The following is a 23,226-nucleotide window of genomic DNA, read 5'->3' as shown; positions in this document are numbered from 1 at the left end:
GGGTGTTCACCAGGTGTGTGGAGGCGGCGCTGTCTCCGTTGAGGAACAGCGGTATCAGAATATTTTCGTACATAGACGACTATCTGGTCTGCTCCCACTCTCGGGAGCAGGCTGTCAGAGATTCCACTACGGTGATAACTCATCTCAGGGATCTGGGGTTCAACATAAACTGGGCGAAGAGCCGAGTGGAACCCGCGCAATGTACGGAGTATTTGGGTCTCAAAATAAACTCCCTCTCTTATCGCGTCACGCTATCGGAGGGGAGACTAGCGTCTCTGGGGCACTGCCTCTCCCTTTTCCGGCTGAGCAAAGCCGTGCCATTCAGATTATGCCTGCGCCTGCTCGGCCTGATGGTGTCAGCAGTGTCTGTGGTACACTTGGGGCTGCTAATGATGAGAGATTTTCAGCGTTGGGTGGCAGCATTACGCATGTGCCCACGCAGTCACCTCAACCGGAGGGTGAAAATAACGCTAGCGTGCATAGCAGCCCTTCACCCGTGGAGAGACACGGTGACTCTCGCGTCGGGGGTCCCGCTTGGGGCGGTGTCATCCAGGGTAACCATGACAACGGACGCGTCCCTGTCAGGATGGGGAGCGACGTTGTTGGGGAGAACAGTGAATGGCACATGGAGCCGGAGATTAGCCCAGGCTCACATAAATGTCTTGGAGCTTATGGCAGTGTTTCTGGCTCTGAAACATTTCCTGCACTTTCTCCAAGGTCGTCATGTTTTAGTGAAAACAGACAATTCCACAGTGGTCGCATACATCAACCGCCAAGGCGGCACTCGCTCACTGCAGCTACACATGTTAGCTCGCAGGGTGATTTTGTGGAGCAGTGTGAGACTGCTGTCTCTCCGAGCAACACACGTGCCGGGCGTTTTAAACAGAGGTGCAGATCTCCTGTCACGGGGGAATCCTCTGTACGGAGAGTGGACTCTCCACCCACAAGTGGTGGAACAAGTCTGGCGGAGATACGGCCGGGCAGCCGTAGATCTCTTCGCCTCGCAGGAAAACACACAGTGTCCAATGTTCTTCTCTCTGTCAGACGTAAATGCACCGCTGGGTGTGGACGCCCTAGCTCACCCGTGGCCAAACGTGCTGCTCTATGCATTTCCCCCCTCAGTCTCATCTCTCCCACTCTGGCGAGGGTGAGAGGGCAGGGCCTATCGCTAATCCTGATAGCGCCGCGGTGGCCATCCAAGCACTGGTTGGCGGAGATAATACAGCTCCTGGTGGGAGAGCCATGGCCTCTCCCCATACGCAGAGACCTCCTCTCCCAAGCGGGGGGGAAATTTACCACCCCCACCCGGACCGCGTAGCGCTCTGGGCTTGGCCCGTGAGAGGTGGAACCTGAATGCGTCAGGCCTGCCAGAGCAGGTCATTGACACCATTCAGAGCGCAAGGGCCGCGTCCACCCGCTCTCTTTATAGCGGAAAGTGGCGGTTTTTGAGGAGTGGTGTGAACGTAGGGATACAATCCCTTTTCAGTGTTCTGTGGTGGACCTGCTGTGTTTCCTACAGTACCTGATGGATGAAGGAAGAGCTTTCTCCACAATTAAGGTGTACTTGGCTGCTGTCTCAGCCTGCCACGTGGGTTTTGGGGATAAGCCCGCGGGGCAACATCCCTTGGTTTGTCGTTTCATGAAAGGGGCACGTCGCAAGCTCCCAGTTTCCAGGCCCCTGGTTCCTCTATGGGACTTATCGGTCGTGTTGGACGCCCTCTCTCATCACCCATTTGAGCCTATGGAGGCGGTGGGGATGAAGTTTGTCTCTCTTAAAACAGCTTTGCTCTTGGCTTTAACCACTGCAAAGCGAGTGGGTGATTTACAGGCTTTGTCTGTTCAGCAAACCTGTCTCCAGTTTGCCCCAGGGCTCTCTAGAGTCTGTTTGCGGCCCAACCCAGCATTTGTGCCTAAAGTGGTGGAGTCAGCCTACAGGTGCCCCTCAGTGGAGCTCCGGGCTTTCCACCCGCCTCCGTTCTGCTCGGAAGAGGAGAGAAGGCTTCACATGTTGTGCCCTGTCCGGGCCCTGCACATGTATGTGAGTCGGACAGCTGTGTTCAGAAAAGCTGATCAGCTGTTCGTGTCCTGGGCTACGCCCCACAAGGGTAAGCCGTTGTCCCGCCAGAGGCTGTCCCACTGGATTGTGGAGGCCATATCATTGGCCTATGAGTGTAAAGGTTTGCAGGCCCCGCGGGGTCTGAGAGCTCATTCAACGAGAGGCATGGCCACTTCATGGGCCCTTTTCAGGGGTGTTTCAGTGGCAGAAATTTGTGCGGCAGCAAGCTGGGCTACGCCTCACACTTTTGTGAGGTTCTACAGGCTCGATGTTTCTGGACCGTCCCTGGCACAGGCTGTGCTGGAGGTGACGGCGCCCGGGTTGGTGTGAGTCTCTGTTCGATGTTATTGGGCTTCGGGAGATTCAGGCAATCCGGGAGTGGTCTATATCTCCCATAGTGAAACACCGAACGAAGTTAGAAAAAGAACTTTAGGTTACTTAACGTAACCCCGGTTCTTTGATAACAGAGTGAGGTGTTTCACCAACATGTCCCTCCTTGCAGAGACACGGAAAGAAACCTATCTGGAATGATTTGTAAGGAGCCGGTCGACTGTGATTATATGAGGGGGCGTGGCCCCAGCACAGTTCGACCTGTCTGTCACGGACAGACGTGGTGTCATTGGAGCTTCCATAGTTGGTCACGCCGAGGCGATTCCCATAGTGAAACACCTCACTCTGTTATCAAAGAACCGGGGTTACGTTAAGTAACCTAAAGTTTCGAAAGGCTGGACTGCTGCGTGATGAAGAGGACCGCGTGCGCTCAAGTGAGAGCGACGACGAAGAGACTGAAGTGAGTGACGAGATCCTGAGGCTGTTCACTTTGGACACTGAAGAAGAGGACTTTGATGGTTTTAGTGCACAGGAGGAAGATCAAGACGGCGATTAATGACTTTTCCTGGTAGGCTGCAGTGTGTACACCGGTATATATTTTTTTACCAGTCGTTAGGAGATATTGGAATGTTGTTCGTGCACTGTTCAGTAAAAAAGCATACACAAATAACGTTGTGTATTACCGGTACGTACAGTAGGCCTACGCATAATTAAAATTAGGCACTGTTCGGAAAAAAAGCATTCACAATATGTATTTGTTACCATACAGATTAAATTAAAGTTAAAAAATCCTCACGTGTAATATCTTTGTGTGAATATCTCGTATTAACACGTGGGCCACCTGCGGCTTAAAAGCCAGTGCGGCCTGTACAAGTACAAAATTGATTTTCTTTCTAAAATTAGAGCGTGCGGCTTTTAATCAGGTGCGCGTTGTAGTCCGGAATTTACGGTAGTTAAAAAAATCATACATTGTAATTTCTGGATTTTTTTTTTTTTAGATTATGTCTCTCACAGTAGACATGCACCTACGATGACAATTTCAGACCCCTCCATAATTTATAAGTGGGAGAACTTGCAAAATAGCAGGGTGTTCAAATACTTATTTTCCTCACTGTATATATGTATATATATATATATATATATATATATATATATATATATATGTATATGTAAATGTTTATGTATGTATGTATGTATGTATGTGTGTGTGTGTGTGTATATATAATATATATATATATATAAGTGTATGTTGTTTTCTTCTGCTTTGTTTGATAAGTTTGCTCTTTGGTACCTCCTGCTTCTTGTCAGACCCTGGTAGATGGTTCTGAGACAAAACCTCTGATTTTCTCTGTTTGATGTTCTCTTCATCTCTGTTATCAGTTGTTTTATCCAGATATTTTAACAGGTAAAAAACAGCAGGCATCTTTCACATTCCTTGTGTTTGTACAGTGTGGACTCCAGTCTGGTAGCAATAGAAGAGTTGGGGAACTCTCTTCATATCAATCACGGATAAATTGTCTTGTTTAGCCGACGGCTTAAGGGAAGACTTTCCTGTGAAGTTTGTTTTTGTTCTTAGAAGCCATCAAAATTCATGTACCACATTGAAAGAGTTTGCCAAGCTGCCAATTTACCAAGATGTTTTTTCATTGTAGCAATTGAAAACTGTTTATTGGCAAACCATGTCATTGCACAAGGGACTAATTGAAAATAGAGTCAAAGCAGCCCCAAATTAATTAACTTTTGTTTCAAAGTGCTGAATGAAAATCAGTTAAACCATAGCAAAGCAAAACCTTTGTTGTCAAGGGACAATGCGTATATCTGGAAATGCATAATAGATGAAAGACTGTTTGGCCTAAGCTGCTTTCAGGTGTGGCTGGCCTTCACTGTAAGCATCCCGCTGTGGCACAGTTTGATCAATCTTGGATCAATATCACCTCTAGGCACTGGTACAGTTTTTCAAATGTCACAATGTCGCAATGTGTTTTTGTGACACTCTTGAAACCCATTGTGGAATGGGTCCTTGCCTTTTGTTTTGCTTTTTGCTGCAGACCCACTGAATTCATGCATAGGCTGTATGGCATGGCCTTGAGCCATTCTATATAATTGGGTCACACTTTATTTTCCTTTTGAGGACGTGTTCAAAAGTTTTTCTGAGAAGAACTTTTGAGAAAAGCTCAGTTGGTTGAGCGGGCGCACATCTAAGGAGGTTTATTCCTCGACACAGCGGCTGCGGGTTTCGACTCCGAGCTGCGGCTCTTTGCTGCATGTCATTCCCCCTCTCTCTCCCCTTTCATAGCTTCAGCTGTCCTGTGAAAATAAAGGCCTAAAAATGCCCAAAAGAATAACAAGTTAGCAGAGACATGACAAATGCTACTGATTTTTAAATCTGGTTCTAGGTTTGTTGGACATCATACCACCAAACAACCTTACTGAAATGTCCTCGAGCATGAATCTCTTTCCAGGTCCAGAAAGGCTCTTCTAGCTGTGTGCACTCAGACTGCCAGACAATTCAATTCAATTTCAATTCAATTTTATTTATAGTACCATTTCATAATCAGAGTTATCTCGAGACACTTGACAGATAGAGTAGGTCTAGAACACACTTTTGTGGGAAATGACAGATAATTCACCTACATGGATTAATTAAATATCACGTAAAGGCTGCCATGTACCTGAGTTGGGACCCAGTTTAATACAGGAATAATTCAATTCAATTTAATTTATAGTATCAAATCCTTACAAAAGTCATCTCTAGACACTACAGATAGAGAAGGTCTAGAACACACTCTATAATTTACAGAGGCCCAACAATTTACAGAGGCCCAACAATTCGAGTAATTCCCCCAAGAGCAAGCTATTAGTGCAACAGTGGCGAGGAAAAACTCCCTTTTAGGAAGAAACCTTGGACAGACCCAGGCTCTTGGTAGGCGCTGTCTGACGGGCCGGTGGGGGGTTTGATGCACTGTGGCAATAGCACCTTCACAGATTCTTTACTAAGCCTTTCATATTTTCCAGTTTGAACCACACGCATCGTAGGGGCCTACAGTATGCTAAAATTGTGCTTCCTCAGTAAAGTTCATTCTCTAGTAAGCCATCCAATTTCTGCCAAGAGCAGCGTCCTCTGATCTACTCCTGATAATCTATATAGGATTTGAGGGAAAATTGACATTCTGATTCTGTGCAAATTTGTTTGCTAAAAGGTAATTTAGCTGAACTGTTGATTGATTCAGGGCCCATGCTGATATGTGTTTTCTTGTCCTCAGCTAAGGACAAAGTGAAGGACTGCATTATTATTATAATTCTTTTAGCATTTTCTGTATGCTGCCATGGTTTTATTCTCTGATATCTAAGCACAGTTGTATTTTTATAATGTTTTTGATGCCCTTGAGCCATCTTTTTTTATGACTTGGGACTTTTATATAACCTTTTTTATGATCATACGCATTGTTAAAGGTCCCATGACATGGTGCTCTTTGGATGCTTTTATACAGACCTTAGTGGTCCCCTAATACTGTATCTGAAGTCTCTTTTATATAGACCTTAGTGGTCCCCTAATACTGTATCTGAAAACTCTTTCCCAAAATTCAGCCTTGATGCAGATTTATAGCCACAAGAGCCAGTCCCACAATGAGCTTTACTTAGTATGTGCCATTTCTGAGTCTGTAGCTATTGAGGAGGAGAAAGTTGATGGGGGGGGGGGGGGGGGGGCAAGGTGGAGGCGGGGGGTGCGGCCTTGACCATCTGCCACTTTGCTCATTTGAAAGCCATGATGTCTCTCTCTCTAATGGGTGAGCCAAATTCTCTGGGCAGGCAAAGCAGAGAAAGGGGAGGTAACCTTGCCCCTTATGAGGTCATAAAGGGCGAGATTCCAGATCAGCCCATCTGAGCTTTCATTTTCTCAAAGGCAGAGCAGGATACCCAGGGCTCGGTTTACACCTATCGCCATTTCTAGCCACTGGGGGACCATAGCCAGTCTGGGGGAACTCATATTAATGTTAAAAACCTCAAAGTGATATTTTCAGGCCATGGGCCCTTTAGATAAAAGATAGAATATAGAGAATATTTTGTAGTGGAGTAGTTTACCCTTGTACCCACCATTCATGCTACTTATTGGGTTACTTCTGTATTCCTACTTGGTAAATTAAAACAATTCTACATTCATTATTATTCTCTTTCCATTGTTCACTGTTTGGAATGTTGCTGCAGTAGGAATTCAGGCTAGAGTTCTGTTGGGTTTAGACCCCGTATGGTTTGATTGATAACTAAGAGCCAGTTCCCTAAGGACATGCTAAAGAGAGGCTAGGTCAAACGACTGCCTTTCTCTTTTCCTGCTCATCCCTCTTACTCGCTCATGCAGTGTTACCCTGGAGAGATGCTGATGGGTCAGGGTGCATTCTGGGATGCATCTCCCAGCTCAATGAGGCATTTGTTAACCAGTGGCTGACGCCAGGGACACACTAGTCGCTAAGTGCCGGGAAACACTGCAAATGGTATATATATATATATATATATATATATATATATATATATATATATATATATATATATATATAATATATTAGGGCTGCACGATTATGGCCAAAATGATAATCACGATTATTTTGATCAAAATTTTGATCGTGATTATTCTCACGATTATTTGTTGATTTTAACCAAAACAAATTTTATTGTCACATAGGCTATTTATAACTGCGAGAGGGAGTGTGATGGACGCTACTCACAGAGAGCCGGCTGATCATTATGAACAGGTCCAGCACGGGTCGAACGGTGGATACAAACGTCGTGTGTATGAAACGTCTGTATCTTATGAACTATGATATTCTGGCCATGGGTTACATCTCTGGTCCAGGTCCAGCAGCTCCGTCTCACGCGGTTACTCTACCAACTGAAGTGAGCTGCATTCAATAACTTCTTCTGTGTTCTTTGCCGTGGCGGCCGCGATAGCAGAGTTACCCGCGGAAACACTGGTACAAATACAGGTTTGCCCCTCATATTTAACAATATACAGCTGTGTTAATAACAATTAAAACTGTGGACTAATGTCAGAAGTGTGGACCGGGCCGCTGTGTGGCGGGGCTGCGCGGAGAGTAAGAGGAGAGAGAGTAGAGGTGAGATTCAACACAGGCACGGCTTTACAGAAGAAATGGGTCATGTAACGCAAAATTAAACCATATCCATATAAACAGCATTGCAGCGGATACGAGGACATAGCACCGGTGCGTCCTAGAGGACTCTGACTGGCTCATGAGCAGACAGCTTTCCGGAGCGGTAAAATGGCTTTGCAAAAAACCGGAGCGTTCTATGAAATTATGCTTTAAAAAAAAATAATCGCTCGATCACGCAAATTTGATCGTGGAAAGTCAAAATCGGGAGCATGATTAAATTCGATTAATTGTGCAGCCCTAATATATATATATATATATATATATATATATATATATATATATATATAATATATATAATATATACACACACAAACGTGATCATTGTATATGCTGGACTTTGGGTTGCCAGTGCTTAACATGTATGTAAATATGAATGAATTCTGTCTCATGTCACTTATTTGATCTAGATAACCCTTTTACTCATTTTCATTGGCATTGTAACATTATATTTTACATGGCAACAGGATCTTAACCTTAACCTCTTAACCTGCTTTGACACCACATACAACACATTAGGTGCAATCCACACCAAGAACAATATACTGTATATTCAACAGCCGCCGTTCAGACTTCTTTTATGATTCATAAGATGTACCCACATTCACAAATTGTAGGATATAGTACAGACATTCCTGTAATGTACGTTGCTACTTCTGCTGTATTATTACCTTCAGCGCGTGCTTGACGTTGCTGTTTACAGAATGTTATTGGTCAGCAGTCTGGATGCTCACATTGTTATAGTTATGGTTATAGTTATCGGTCTTGGTGTGGACAGCCCCGTTAATCATCCCTGTTTACAGCCACAGACAAGTGTGTTGGATCAGCAGCAGCAGTGTGTATTCTCAGGCTTACTCCCAGGTGAAGCCTGGGTGTTGATGTGTTTCGTCGGGTTCAATCCTCAGACCGTCAGGATCAAATCTGGTTGGGGAAAGTGCAGCGTCTGTCCCTACCTCATTACCACCACTAAGGTGCCGTTGAGCAGGGCCCGTAACCCCAACCTTTCCAGTGGAGCTGCTCAGTGGCAGCAGATCAGACTCTGGTTGTACTGGGCAGCTTCCAGGTATGAACATGGAACTGTGTGAATGTGATCAGGGCAAAAACAAACCTCTAGTCCCACTCCCCTCACTCCTGGACATTTACCAAACTCTCCTCACCCGCAAAGCAACCAGCATTGTGGGGGATGTCAGCCGCCTCTCAAACACCCTCTTCAGCCCGCTGCCGTCTGGGAGAAGGTCCCGGAGCATCCAAGCCTGTTCCATCAGACTGGCAAACAGCTTCATACCCCAGGCAGTAAGGAAGCTCAACACCCTCCCCTCTAAGTGGATGACCTGCAGTATTTGCTTTAATGGCACCAGCTATCTCATTTTGGCACCAGATAACTTTATCTTTTACACCTCTTTTTATCTGCACAGTGATTTATTCAGATTTATTAAAATCATGTTAGAAAGGTGAATCATGAATTTTCTTTGTTCCCTTTCTCTTTTGTAACCAGGTTGTGGTTACAAAGGATGTGGGCAAAAAAGTGAGTAGGTGAAGCAAAATTGTGTGTGTGTGTGTGTTTGTGTGTGTGTGTGTGTGTGTGTGTGTGTGTGTGTGTGTGTGTGTGTGTGTGTGTGTGTGTGTGGTGTGTGTGGTGTGTGTGTGTGTGTGTGTGTGTGTGTGTGTGTGTGTGTGTGTGTGTGTGTACACTTTTTTTTACAAATGTGGTGATTTAAGGGAAAAACACAAAAAATATATCATTGTATATCGGCATAACTAGTAATCTGGCTAGCGATTTGACCCATTTGAGAGATGCCATTCAATTTCATTAAAGGACTTTCTGCTCTTCTAGGTGCAGTTGTAACTGTCTTAGATTATGGTAGCGTGTTTTGTCAGTCATTGAAGTCATGGAAGGATCCATATGCTTATGTTATATTTTGTCAGTAAATGAAAGAATCGACCTGTCTGTATAGTATGTATGTATGTATGTATGTATGTATGTATGTATGTATGTATGTATGTATGTATGGAATGCCTTTATTGTCATTATACACAAGTGCAGTACTTGAGCAATGGGATTAAAGCAACCCCTTTCCAGTGTCGACACAAAAAATAGAAATATAAAATAATAAAATATAAAGTATAGGTAGTGCAGAAAAAAGGGGGGGGGGGACCTGGTGCACAGTCCTGAGAGCATCTGCAGTATATGTATGAATGAATGAATGAATGAATGAATGACCTGGTGCACAGTCCTTAGAGCATCTACAGTATAAACATATATAAATGTATAGTATATATGTATGTATGTGTATATGCAATGTCTCTTACCATCAGTGCTAGTGGCAGAACACAACGGAGAGGAACCTTTCTTGGTGTAGCTTGCATAAGGCATCTGAGGTCCGTACAGCAAGTGACAGATTTATAATTCTCTGTTGCACATGAGCCACTAGGCGGTTAATGATGTGTGCTGTGAATACAGATTTCTACATTACGCCTGACAAGGCTGTCGTTGTTGATGGGGTGGTTCTGTTTCGATATGTAATGTTTTATGAACACTTCATTCCCTCTGGTCTTGAAATGCTGCAGCACCGTAGCCTGCAGTGTGTTGCCATTAGATGACTCAGGGTGCTGTGTTCATCCTCCTCTCTTGTTTTTTAGCAATCTTGCGAAAGGCTTTGCGTTTGATAAAGGTTAGTGTAATCAATCTCCTAGATGTTTGTATTTATTGCTCCAGTACAGCTGGGATGTTTCCATTTCCTGCTGACATTGAAGCATGAAGGAATCTGTATGAGCTAGATCACACACTGATTTAATGTAGCTGAAGTAAGGGGGGAATAATGGGGGGCTTAGTGAGAGTTAGGGGTTTGGATTACAATTAATACTCAGGGATGAGCATAATGAACAAAGACACCAACCATTTTTTATGGCTCATTATCCTCCCTGCCACATTCTAACAGGATCTTCTTAGAATTAGTGACTTAAGTCTTGTGCTTGTTTTCCATCTGGTTCATTGCACTAACTTTTGAAAAACACTCAACATATTCTATTGACTATTTAGGTAGGACTCTAAGTGTCAGTGAAGCATAACTTCGGATTCAAATACCACAAAAGTGTTGCTCATACATATTCATGACAGACTAATAAACGCTAGCTAACATTACACAGCAGTTAATGTTAGCCTACCCTTAGCTATTAACATTATCTGGCTTACACGGTTAAAACAGAACGGTGTAAAGTGTGACTGTATTTCACTGGAAAGGATTCCAGCACCGGGATGGAACGTAACAACATTTTGCAGCTAAAGACACAGAGAAGCCTAACTGCACCTAAGGGCCGTGACGCACCAACCCGATAATCAGCCGTCGGACAGTCTCGCAAGGTTGGTGACTCGGGTCTGTTCGGTGTGGTTAGTCCGAAGTGGTCCGGACTTTATTTCGGCCGACCTGACATGCTCGGTCAGAAGGCGGGCACTGCCCGCAGTCAGACAAGTGTAGCACCTGTTTAGACTCAACATTTAAAAAAGACCATACTATAAACAGAAATCTATACAAATCACGTGCAGTTTAGGTTCTGTTTCACATGTATTTCTGACATTTTAATACCTCTCGAAATGCTGCTAAACACAATAGAGCAGTGGATACATTTAACTGCTCCATACTGCACTGCATATCTCTTTTGTAGCTTTGGGGATGCATTTCAGTCTCAGTGTGTTGTACGCATGGGCGTATTAAAGCCCAATTTCAAGCAGGGACTAGATGCTAAGAGTGTGTCTCTGGCTAATACTATTAGTTGGGAGAGTTGGACTGCTTTGAAAGGAACATCTGGCTGGAGAGCCTCACTGTTGCTCAGCAGAGTCTCAAGCAGTGAAGGATTAGTGGCGTGGCATTTGGTTGGAGATGATTCAGCATGGAATTAGATGGCCTATATGGAACACAGCTTGGGACAGTGTGACAGTCTTACACTTTTTGTTAATCTAAATACAGGGTGTTAGGAGGGGTGAAAGACTGTGGAGAGATTGCTGAATCCCGGCATCATGCTTCTGACTGATAAAACATGCTTTGATTAATGTTTGAGTACTTTATCTCATATTCCCTTGGCGTTGGACAGCAAATCCCTACCCTTGACACTGCTTGTATTTGCCTGTTTCTATAAATTTGTGTGGAGCCTATTTTATTTCTCAGCAGGATGGTCATGCAGTATTAGTTTCCCACTTGTCAGTCCCATCTCTCCCCTCAAGCATTCCCCTAAAATATACAGTAGATGAAAAATATTAGGAGCAAAAATGGTGAACAATGTCATGACCTGATTTATATATGTTGACAAAAATTGTAGTAATAACTAGTAAAAAAATATTTCCACTTGTGTCAACAGATTTGACTTCCTCACTAAAAAATATTATTAAAAAAATACATAGGTCATCTGAAAGATTGCTTTGGGCCCTTCTGCAACCTAGACAGTAGAAATTTCTATTCAATTAAATTTCAATTTTTGTATATTGTCAAATCGTAACAGCTGTCATCTCAGGACACTTAATAGATAGAGTAGGTCTAGACCACACTCCCTCCTCCCCCCACAATCATGCCATGAATATACATGAACTTCTCTGAGAGGTAGACAGCTCTCGTAGAAAATGAATTGGACATATAGACGGGATGATCAGCGTGGCCCGCTGCTGTACTAAGGAAGTTCAATTCTTTCATCTGCAGTCTAGATTTGAGAATTACTGCACTTATCTTTCAATACACCGAGCGAGTCTGCCTCTATGAATGTGCAGTATTTCCAGGGGCCCAGGTCGCAGACAGACGGGTATTGCAGAAATGCATCCTCAAGAGTGGACAACAGTGCTTACTGAGGAGAGCGGCTCTGTATCCTAGGTGTACGTTTTTGGAGGTGACATATTTTCTCCTAGAAAGCACGCTGTCGTAATTATCCTGCCGACAACCTTGTCTGCACACAGTTTGAATATAGGGTTCCTGGAGCGAGTCTTTGGTTTACTCGTAATGCAGTAGTGTTGTGCGCCCATGGAAATGCCGTCTCAAACCTACTGGTTTTCACTCTTACCGGGGCCATAATTGCGTTCAGCAGGTGTTCCAGGTTTGAATCAAAACATCCAGACTGGATGACCAGAGCGAAAACCAACATCTCTGTTTGGCAATCACTTGCACAGTGTGACAGATAAATAGAACATTTTAGTCCGCCATCAATACATAAAGCAGAGGTCTCTCTTCCCAGAATGCCTTGATATGACGGTGCCAGTACTAACACCTTTTGTATATTGTCTACTGAAATTGCAAGAGAATATGCATTTCACTCTCTCTTTTGCACTAGATTGATGCCCATGCAGTAGAGTATGATGTCTGGCTTGTTTTTGACAGCTGGCTTTACAGTTTGGGGTTTGTTCACAGCAATGGAAGTGTGATTTTTGCTCCACTCTTTGAAGGGCTTTCTTCTCCAGTGGGCCATTGCCAGCCATGGCTGATGCAGGTCTCTATCGACCTTGGAGAAATCGCTGTATCACCACACAGCAATAGTAGGTAGAGGATGGGGAGAGAGGTGAGGAGAAGTTCAGGACAGCCTCATCGCTACTCCAGGGCACAGGAGGACAGCCAAGCTAAATCCATGTGGCTGCTGCGCCTGCACTTTCTAACAACAATATGTTCACAATGTCGGCATTAACAATGATTAGATTGTTCCAAGGTCCTCTTCACGGCTAACAATAGGAAGTGTGCCTGTGGCTACAATCCTGCAGTGGGCATTGTTAACATTTCCAATGAGCCATGTAGCTCTGTGTCCATTACTCATAGCCAGAGGATGCTGTGTGTCCTGATATTTTCACTGTTTAAAATAAGGGCTCTCTAGTAGGGCTGGACGATATGGAGAAAATCTAATATCACAATATTTTTGACCAAATACCTCTATGTCGATACCACAAAAATATTGTAGTGTTGACTGTTGGTGCTTTCACAAAATCTTTACACAATGGGATTTTTGACAAATATAATGACAAAGTGTGTAAAGGCAAATAATAGAACAGTTACAACAGTCTGGTAAGTTCAGAAAAGTACATCAGTTTACTGTAATGCAGCCTTTAAAATCAGGAAAAGACACACTACCATATTATGATATTACAATATCCAAAATCTAAGACAATATCTAGTCTCATATCACAATATTGATATATCGATATATTGCCCAGCTCTACTCTCTAGTGCTACCCTTCCTGTACAAATTGGACTTTTTTTACAGATAGTCTGTATGTGACAGTCCCAACAAACCTCAGTATGATTGACTTTTATAAAAACAGTTCATATTTATGATAAAGATAAAGATGTTCCAATACCATGCTTTTCCTTCCCAATACCGATTTCCAATACCTGAACTTGAGTATCGGCCGATACTGAGTACAGCACCAATGTTATTGGTATTGTTGTTATACTAGCTCTTTGTAAAACATGAACAAATACAGAGAATAAATGACATAGAACTTTATTGTATTATCTATTATGACAGTTAGTCATAACAGAAAAAGAACATAAATTAACTACTTTCAAAGTAAATATACTGGTATCGGAACAACTAGATGATCTCCAAAAATGTCCATTGACCAGTGACCCAGAAATCAGAGTTGGACTAGTCTGGTTCAACTAATGTGCATTGCTGGGCATTAAAAAATAAGAAGCAAAATAAGTAAAAATAGTAAATTTTTTTAGTAAAAATAAGTCTTTCTTTATTTCCAAAACATTTGGAAAAGCCCAAAAATCATAGATTTACCACACTGTTACAGGGCCATCTTGAAAGTTTTAGGCTACTTTTATAACTCATTATATATAACTTATAAGCAAATGTAGCCTATAACTTAACTTTTTGTTGTTGTCCTCGGGACCAATTTGACTCCTTTTTTTTAAAATTATTTTTGTATAAAAAAATCCAATTCTTACATCCAAATTGCCCAAACATAACTTGGTTGCATATGTGCGTTGTAAGGAAGCCGTACTATGTTCTTTGCAGGTAAAAATAATAATTATCTCCATCTAATTTTGGGAGTTTTATTCAATTTTAATAACATTTAAAAAAAATGTGTAAAGGGTTTTTTGAAAGTATTCTGAATAAAACTTTAACATACCAGTCTGTGATTATCCACTCAACAGTCTCTGTCTTTAGTCAAAATAATTCATAATTTCTGCTTTTTATAACCCAGAAATTAGGTATAATGGCATTTAAATTAGGGTTCATGACCACGAATAAAAAAATAAAGGGTTGAAAAAAGTGACAAAAATGTTTAAAACAGTGTCAAAAGCACACTAAAACGTTGGGAAAAGCACAACATTTTTTTTTTTTTAAACTTGGACCCGGAAGAACAAGAAGTTAATGGTTGACGGGAAGACAACAGGAGGGTTAATAAAGTTCAGTTTAACTCACTTCTGTGAAAAACGATTAATAAAAAGTTAATAAAAAGTCTGTCAAGCCTGTCATGCTTAAGACCCAAGCATGACAGGCTTTGGTCTTAACGAGTTGTAGCATTAATTCACTGACAGATGAATTGTACACACACACTGGAAATGGGAGACAAGTGTTGGACTGCCTTCTGTCTGGCTGCACTGTCAGAGCCACTTCTCTTAAACAGTTCTGTCTGCCTGACTTTATTAAATTAACTGCTTGACAAATTAGTGAGCCACTACTGGCCCAGAAATGTCCTTGAGGCTTAAAAAGTAAATATGCACTGACAAGTCTCACGAAGTTGTACATCAAATGTCCAAAAGTTGTCGAACCCCCAGTGATCCTGTATCATTGCTGATTAATCCTTTCTTTCTGTCTCAGAAATAACCTGTAGATCCTCTGGCTTTGATCATGGAACAACTTTTCTGGTTGTGAGGCTTAAGACAGCATTAGGAATATCCTATTTAAAAAAAAAAAAAAAGTGTCCTCATTAGAGTGCGGATCGGGCCGGATTTTTCTGTCCGAGCCGGCCCGCGTCCGACAGAGCAGTAACCGAACCCGACCCGAGCCCGATAGGCATTAAGATATTTATGTCCGAGCCCGACCCTAGCCCGACACAGTTAAAATCGCATTTGTTTCTCATACTAATGACACATGTACGTTTGTTTGTGTGGAAAGCCCGCTTTTATTAAGCAATTGTAGGAAGGCATTCGGAAATGTCAACAGATGAGCGCATCAATGCACACGGGGCAACAAGCGCCATTACCTACATAATAAGCTGTTTTAAATTCAAAATGTTCAATGCCTTATCGCGCTGATGTGACCGAGCCCGACCCGAACCCGAGCGTCCTTTCTAAAAATCTGTTCGAACCCGGCCCGGCCCGTCGGGTCCCGTTGGGTCCCGTCGGGCTCGGGTCGGGTATCCATCCTCTAGTCCTCATGCTGTCTTAGCTATGTACTGTTTGTAATGTCCTGTCTCTCTTGTATTCTTGGTGAAACGGAAGAAAGATTTTTTTTTCTCATTTTTAAGGTGAAGTGTCTAAATAGGTTTTGAAGAGATGTATGTCTTAGTTGTCAGTCAGAGCATAAGTCACTCTTCATTAGTGTTGTAATAATATGCATATGAAACCAAAATTGCAACACTCAACGCCACAAACCTCCTGTCGCGGATTAAGAAGGCAGAATCGCAACACATCCCTTCCAACTCCCAGAGTTATCCTTCCCGTCCAGCTCCAACGCTACCGCATCTTTAAAGGTCCCATGACATGGGGGTGGGGGTGTGGCCTTGACCAACTGCCACTTTGCGCGTTTGAAAGTCATAATGTCTCTCTCATGAGGGTGGGCCAAATTCTGTGGGCGGGCAAAGCAGAGAAAGGGGAGGTAACCTTGCCCCTTATGACCTCATAAGGAGCAAGATTCCAGGTCGGCCAACCCAAGCTTTCATTTTCTCAAAGGCACCTTTTCTACCCACTGAGGGACCATACACAGCAAAAAGTCCAGTGTTGAATTAACTCCCACAGAGTTGATTTCAACACTTTTTGAGGGTTTATATAGGTCCACACTCTCCAGAGTTAAATTAACACTTTCAAAATAGTTAAACAATTAACACTCGGCCAGAGTTCCTTTTTTAACTCGTGAAACAGAGTTATAGTAACACTGAGGGATTAGACAAGTAACACTGCTCAGAGTTAATTTCTTTTTAACTTTTTGGGTAGGGTTAATTTCACTCCCTAAAGTGTCAATTATTTACTCTGAAAAAATGTTAAAATTTATTGTAAAATGTATTAAATATATACTTTTATTAATAAGAAGTAATCACAATAAACAATTATTTTCATAAACATTTATTTGTCCCTTGCAGTCAAGTGAACTAAAACATTGTGAATGAAGGTATGATGTACATATATTCATCTGAAAGATTGTATGAGCTTTGAATATCAAACGGTTTATGAAATTTAACCTCAGACATTTTAAGTAGACATCTTTCCGCACTTTGTAATACTCTGAATGCATGATGGTGGTCATCAAAATTTTCTGTAAACAGCTTGTTTGTCAAAAAGAAAATTTGATCTTCAACCAGAAGTACATCACTTATTTGACAAAAGACTGGCATGTCTTCTTCCATTGCACTGCAAATAACTAGTCCAGCTTTATACACTACACCATCAACTTTAACCCAACTAGTCGAGAAAACATCCTTTGACAAGATCGTTTCAAACATTTCATTGTTGATCACATTCTCATCTCTGAAGAAAAAAGGTTTAATTGGCCCATACTCATTTTGCTTGAGGGTTAACGTTTCCCAGTGATAAGCAATGGCCATCTGATGCCTTTTAGCAAGTGATTTGGTTACGTTTTTGAAATTTTTAAAACAATCTTTAAACAGCTTGTGTTTGGCCTCAAACCTCATACACCACGTATATAATAAGGGACCAATTTTCCTTATAGAAGATGGGTAATGGATCATAAAATGATGCTTAGGTATCAAGTTTCTATGTGGATACAAGTGCTTAAATAGTTTGTGGTGGTCAACAATCAAATGCTTTAAATATATTGTCATACCTAGAGTGAGAGAAGGTGAAAAAACTATGTTCATTATTTGAAGTAACAACAGTAACAAATTCCAGTTTTTGTTTCCTGCAGGAATAATGTCACCAAACAACAGTGGGATGTTCTTCACAAGACACAATGTCTGAATAGAATTCAAACCAATGCCATTGCCAGCACTCTCCAAAATAATCTTTGTAGGACGATTTTTTCGTTCTAAAAATCCATAATCAAAACCATAAATCCTGGAAAGCAAATCCTGTTCTGATATAAAGTGTTGTGTGAGATATCCAAAAAGCAATTTGATCTCATACTGAACAACACCCTCAAGAAGATCATGCATGATATCAAATGAATAGTTATTACAAACATGAAAATACTTCAATGAATTAAGTGTAGACCTTTTTTTTAAACCATAAAGTGACTTCAATTGTGGGTTTTCCTGGAGAGACTGGCAGTGCATTTCAAACATATCTTTTCCACGAAGGATCACCTTTGGATCATCCTCACTGTATACCGTTTGACAATCATTCTTCTCAATCAAACAAAGGCGACAGAAATGACGGCTACTGAATGACTCATTAAAACCAAGAATTGTGTGCATCCCTAGATTATCTCCAGTGATCTGACAGATTGTACCATATACCTTCTCATCTGAAAATGGAAGACTTAGCCCTTGGCTTTCTAGTTTTTTCAAATCACTTATCAACGGTTGTAGTATAACATCAAAACCATACTTGTGCAGATCTTGTGTATGAAAAAGTGTTACCAAATGGATGTTCATCAAAACCGAATTAAATTTAGGGGGCAAGTTTCTTACAACAAAATAAAGACAGCCAATTTTGTGAATTCCACGTTTGGAGCCAAGGGGATTGGCTGTTTCAAAATCATCATAGTATAGTTGGATTTGTAATGCATGTCTATTAGCTGTAAAAAAATGGTGGGTTTTAAAATAACTTCCATCAAAAAAGTCAGTATAAGTGTCAGGCTCTGATCTACAATCTCTCTTTTAGCAAAACACAAATGTCTGGATTTCTGCACATGAACTTCAATGTTTCTAAAATCGGCACATATATAAAAGTATCTTTCACAGGTACTTGATCATAAGTACCAGATTTCTGATTTCGCCTGTTGTCATATCTCACTCCCAGTGTTATTTCTAATGGCTCGACAACTCCCCATTTTTGGTGGAAGTATTTATTTCGTTTCCATTCTGTATTTAGATTTGTAAACGGGTTTTCATAATCTTCAAAAGATTCATTTATACTAGATATGTTGGGGTCAGTTATAGGTAAAGCAGAAATAGCTGTATGCTTTGCTTGTGAGCGAATCTCACTTGTTAGTTCTTCCAAATCTCCTACAATTGAGGATACCAAACTGTTGGAAATCCCACTCCCCTGTAATTTGGCCACGATGGATGCACACATTTCTTTAGTTGGATCTTTAGTAAGTCCTGAATCATTACTCTCAGAAGAAACACTGGAAGAGCTACATTGATTTTGTGGATTAAATTTGTCCTCCAAAGCATGTGCCTGAGATGAAGTTGCAACTGGCTCACTAGATGAACATGCAGCAGTTGAAGTTTGAGCAATTTGCTGAACATTGCTATGAACACTATTAAGGTGCTTCCGAAAACCTGTATATGTTAGGAACTGATGCCTACAGCCTTGCTGAGAACAAAACAATTTGAACTTGGGTCCAGGATAGTAACCATGTTCAACTCTTAAATGTGAAATCAACTGCTGACTGCTGGGATAATTTTTCTGACACATGAAACAGGTCAACATTTTATAGCGTCTTACTCACAGGGTGAGAGTGCTACTGGCTGGTTAAGCAGTCTTGCTCTCAAGTCTTTAACTCTGGGTGACTCCTTCATTTTCCCCACATCAATGTTATACACTGTTGTCTGCAGGAATGTGTAAAAATTCACAAGTGCCACATCGTAAGACAAATTAAACACAAAATGTGCTTTGAAAAGTTCATCAAATGCCCCAAGGGAGCGGTTTGCCTTGCATGGGATGAGACGCTTATCCATGGTGATGTAGAACCTGTCGATCTTGCTCTTCTGTCGCCCAACAGCGAGGAGGTACGGCTGCTGACCCGGCTGGTTGCGGAGATGCTCTTCCAAACTGCAGCATGACTAGGGTTGAGATCAGAAAACTGAAAATTAGACAAAAGAAAATTGTGCAGCCAAAGAGAAAACTACATTATAGAATAGATTATTCAAACATCTTTTCATTGGCTAGTGCTAGATGGGAATGATGACTTCATTACAATTCCATCCACTTTTTAACAACCCTCATTTACATTTGTGGCTAAGAAGGTGACATGAGAAATTATCATCATCATCTTAATTATATAATTACCTTATGAAAGACAACAAGTCTCTCAACTGCATCACATGCACTAATTTTTGGAGACTTCAGTCCCCCTGGAGGTGGTGGAAGCATATGTAACAGCAACAACAGGGAAGCCATGTCTTGGTCATAGGCTGAGGACAAAGAGTCACAAGAATTAAATGAAAACTCTTCAAATGGAATACTTTAAGTTTGAATGAGTACAGGGAGGCATCACGAGAATGTTGTAAACCGTTATCCATCTATTAGTCACATTTATCCCAAAAATCAGATCAACGTTCAGAGATGCAGCAAATAAAGAAATGAAATATTATTGCAGTTATAGTTTAACTGCAATTATACCAGATTTATTAAAATTAAGTAACTTACTTGTTGCATCATCAAGATCACTTCCTGGGGGACTTTCTGCTGACTGCACCAAGCGTCGCAACTCTGGTGTTGAGGTGAGCCGCTTAGCCTCTTTCATGACCTTTGGCTTGAAGAACAAATCCCATTTCTGAAGCAGCCTGGAGGATGTTTCGTCATCAAATAGGAGAGTGAAGTCTTGGTCCACCTTTAAGAAAGAAGATATTAAACTACTACTACTTTAGGAAATACTTTCAATTTTCAGGCCTTTATAAACATCTCATCCCAAACGTACCAATCCTTGTGTATCCAGGAATCTTGGGAAGCTGGAAAGGATATCAACACTTCTGCCTGGGTCATTAACAAGCTTCTGACGGTGCTGAAAGGTCTCCCTCATCTTCTGGAAAACCAAGGAATTGTCTGTGGTATGGTTGAGCAAAGACATGGCCTCTTGGCAAGCATCACCATCAAGCTGCCTTTCAACATTAACAGTCCTTTGGAAATTTGGCCCCCCTGGAGAAAAGTCAATTGGGCTATTTGGGGGCAATGCAGATCCTTGACGAATCTTCCTCTGGACTGTTTTCAGACGCCAAGAAATGTATCCTGTGCTGCTTGCAGCATCATAGAAGTGTTCCTGAAATGAAAAAAAGAAAAGAAATGCATTATGAGAAATCTCACAGAATTCAAATATCAATATTGTCCACAGTTTTGTGTCACAACATGACATGAAAGTGTTAACAATAAAAATGCCTATTACATAGCCCTTCTTGGAGTATGGATCCTTGAGGGAAGGGAACAACATCACTATCCCACGTGCATAATCTTCTCTGATTGCTTTAGTGGGGTGGTACGTGAGAGGAGATATTAAATCAGTACATTTATACAATGGCCATGCAGATATTTGGCAAAAATAAATATAAAGTAAAACAAACCTACCCATGTTTGTCAATCATGTCAGCCACCAGGATGTTAACCATTTTTCTTCTTGCAGCATCTGTTAGAGTTTCTGTTGTTTGGTACTCCTGTAGTACTTCTTCACCCCCAGACTTGCCTCTTAGCACAGCTTCAATCAACTAATAAAAAACATGAACATTAGAATACCAAACATGGTAATAAACAGCTTTTCTCAGAGTGAAAAAATGTGAAAGTATTAAGAAACCTGTTTAGCAGACACAGCATCACATGTATCCTCAATTCTTTGTCTCTTCCTAGGGACTTCATCTAGGATTATAGTTGATGCACTTGAGCTGAAGCTTGAGTCAGACGTCTCAGAAGCAGAAGACAAGGAGAAATCAGAGAATTCTACAGGAATAGAAAAAATTAAAATAATTAAATAATGTAAGGTGTAGAGTGCTTTATTATACCTGCCTTGATATCTCACCCTGATCTGAGAAAACTGTCAGCACCACATTTCCTTGTCCAACGAGGTCGCTGAATATTTCTGCATCAACTTCTGTCCCTGTTGCATCCTTGTATATAACTTTTGCATCAGGTGGCAGGCAAAATCTCTCAATGACTGGAAAAGATAGTAAGGTCAAACTGAATGTGCCTTTGATGTAAGCACCGGTTCTTTTCTCATAGCCAATAACTGTGCACGCTAAATACATACATCCATTACTGTATAATCCTTGAATAGATGTAGAGCACAATCCATTCCCTCTTAAATCCAAATTAAAAAATTGATGAATGGCTTTTTTTGACTGTTGGTGGTTTTATATATACTGTTGGTGTATATTTACGTTTACACTCTATGAAGCACAAATTACAGAACTGAAAATGTTTAGAAATTGAACCCCATTTACAATACAAAACAGTTTGACAAAGGCATGTAAAGAAATGGATGTGGTTTAAATCCGTTTTACTAAGCCATGCTAACCTTTTTCATGGAATTGCATAAAGTCAAACGGTCCTTCATCCTCATCCAGCTTCACATATTTCTGCTGTTGGCTGTACTTCACCTGGACCAGCATTTTTACTGAGACATGCAAGGAAGCTTGACAAAGTAAATTAACATTTTAGGAAAAACAGTAAAAAATAAATAAAAATAAAGCTAAGTTGACAGTGTTACACCATTTTTGGTGACCCATCAGATTCTGTGACCTGCAGTGAAAATGGGGCTGTGACAGATATTATAAGGCTGCTTATGCGTTGTCTCATCAGTATTTAATGATGCACTTAAATGTTTAATACATGTTAATATCAGTCACAGCCCGATGATTTTATGCTAATTTTGTACTTTAGCTTTAATTTAGTAATTTCAGTACAATTAACTGGTAATACATACTTTTACTTACAAGTAAATAAGTACTTTTTCCAACACTGCAGGTACACTCAAATACAGTGGTATGCTGGTCACACAGACAACTAAGTTAACCATGTGAAACACCGTCTGCGTGTTGGGACATGTTTTTTTGCGGCCCCTTTGATGTTCAAAGTGAAGGGGGAAAAAGACGTTAGCTCCAGCCTCGAACTAGATTTTATGTAGTAAAAACACATAACGCTTTGCTTTTCCTTTGTTAAATCATCATTGATAAAGTTGGAGATGGTTTAGGTAACAAACTGTTAGCTATCTTACCATACACTGCTAGCTAGCTAATCACCAGGACAAATTTGCTGTTCAGTTCTGGCAACAAACACGGTTTTGTAAGGCACATATTCTCTGTAGAAGTTTCATTGTTCATACTAAAATTCTTAGCAGCAATTGATAATTGTTTCAGTAAGTTTGAGGTAATTAGACTTACCGTGTATTACTGCGTGGGAGGTAGAAAATGGCGCCGGCTTGTCCCCTCTGTCTCCAACCGTAGAAGTGAAATGCATGGGCGGAGCTTAATTACGTCTCTGCGGAGTTGATTAACACCATAGACTGTATAAAACGTTCTATGGTTAACACTGACCGGATCAACTCTATCAAATAACTCCAACACTGAACACCATTTAAATCAAAATGTGTTAAAATTACACTCTGGGAGTGAAAATCAACTCGGAAATGTTTAACACTGAAATTTCAACA

At 41.3% G+C, this 23,226-nt stretch overlaps 1 protein-coding gene and 1 long non-coding RNA gene across 2 annotated transcripts; one reads left to right on the top strand and one right to left on the bottom strand.

Annotated features, from left to right (window-relative positions):
• The first annotated feature begins 10,851 nt into the window (after positions 1-10,851).
• Positions 10,852-15,112, top strand: LOC116674514 (uncharacterized). Its single transcript, XR_004328120.1, has 3 exons — positions 10,852-10,936; positions 13,314-13,319; positions 15,102-15,112. It is a non-coding gene; the product is annotated as an uncharacterized LOC116674514 (long non-coding RNA).
• Positions 15,113-18,781: 3,669 nt separating this feature from the next.
• LOC116674512 (uncharacterized) lies at positions 18,782-21,061 on the bottom strand. Its single transcript, XM_032506945.1, has 5 exons — positions 20,974-21,061; positions 20,512-20,850; positions 20,241-20,424; positions 19,881-20,005; positions 18,782-19,654 (listed from the first exon to the last, which is right to left on the bottom strand). The coding sequence occupies exons 1-5, from the start codon at positions 21,016-21,018 to the stop codon at positions 19,313-19,315; spliced, it is 1,035 nt and encodes a 344-aa protein (XP_032362836.1). The 5' UTR covers positions 21,019-21,061; the 3' UTR covers positions 18,782-19,312.
• Positions 21,062-23,226: the final 2,165 nt, after the last annotated feature.

Source organism: Etheostoma spectabile, unplaced genomic scaffold (genome assembly GCF_008692095.1).
Source record: "Etheostoma spectabile isolate EspeVRDwgs_2016 unplaced genomic scaffold, UIUC_Espe_1.0 scaffold00000511, whole genome shotgun sequence".
Taxonomy (NCBI): domain Eukaryota; kingdom Metazoa; phylum Chordata; class Actinopteri; order Perciformes; family Percidae; genus Etheostoma; species Etheostoma spectabile.
The sequence above is the reverse complement of the archived record's forward strand: the minus strand, read 5'-3'. Positions and strand labels throughout refer to the sequence as shown.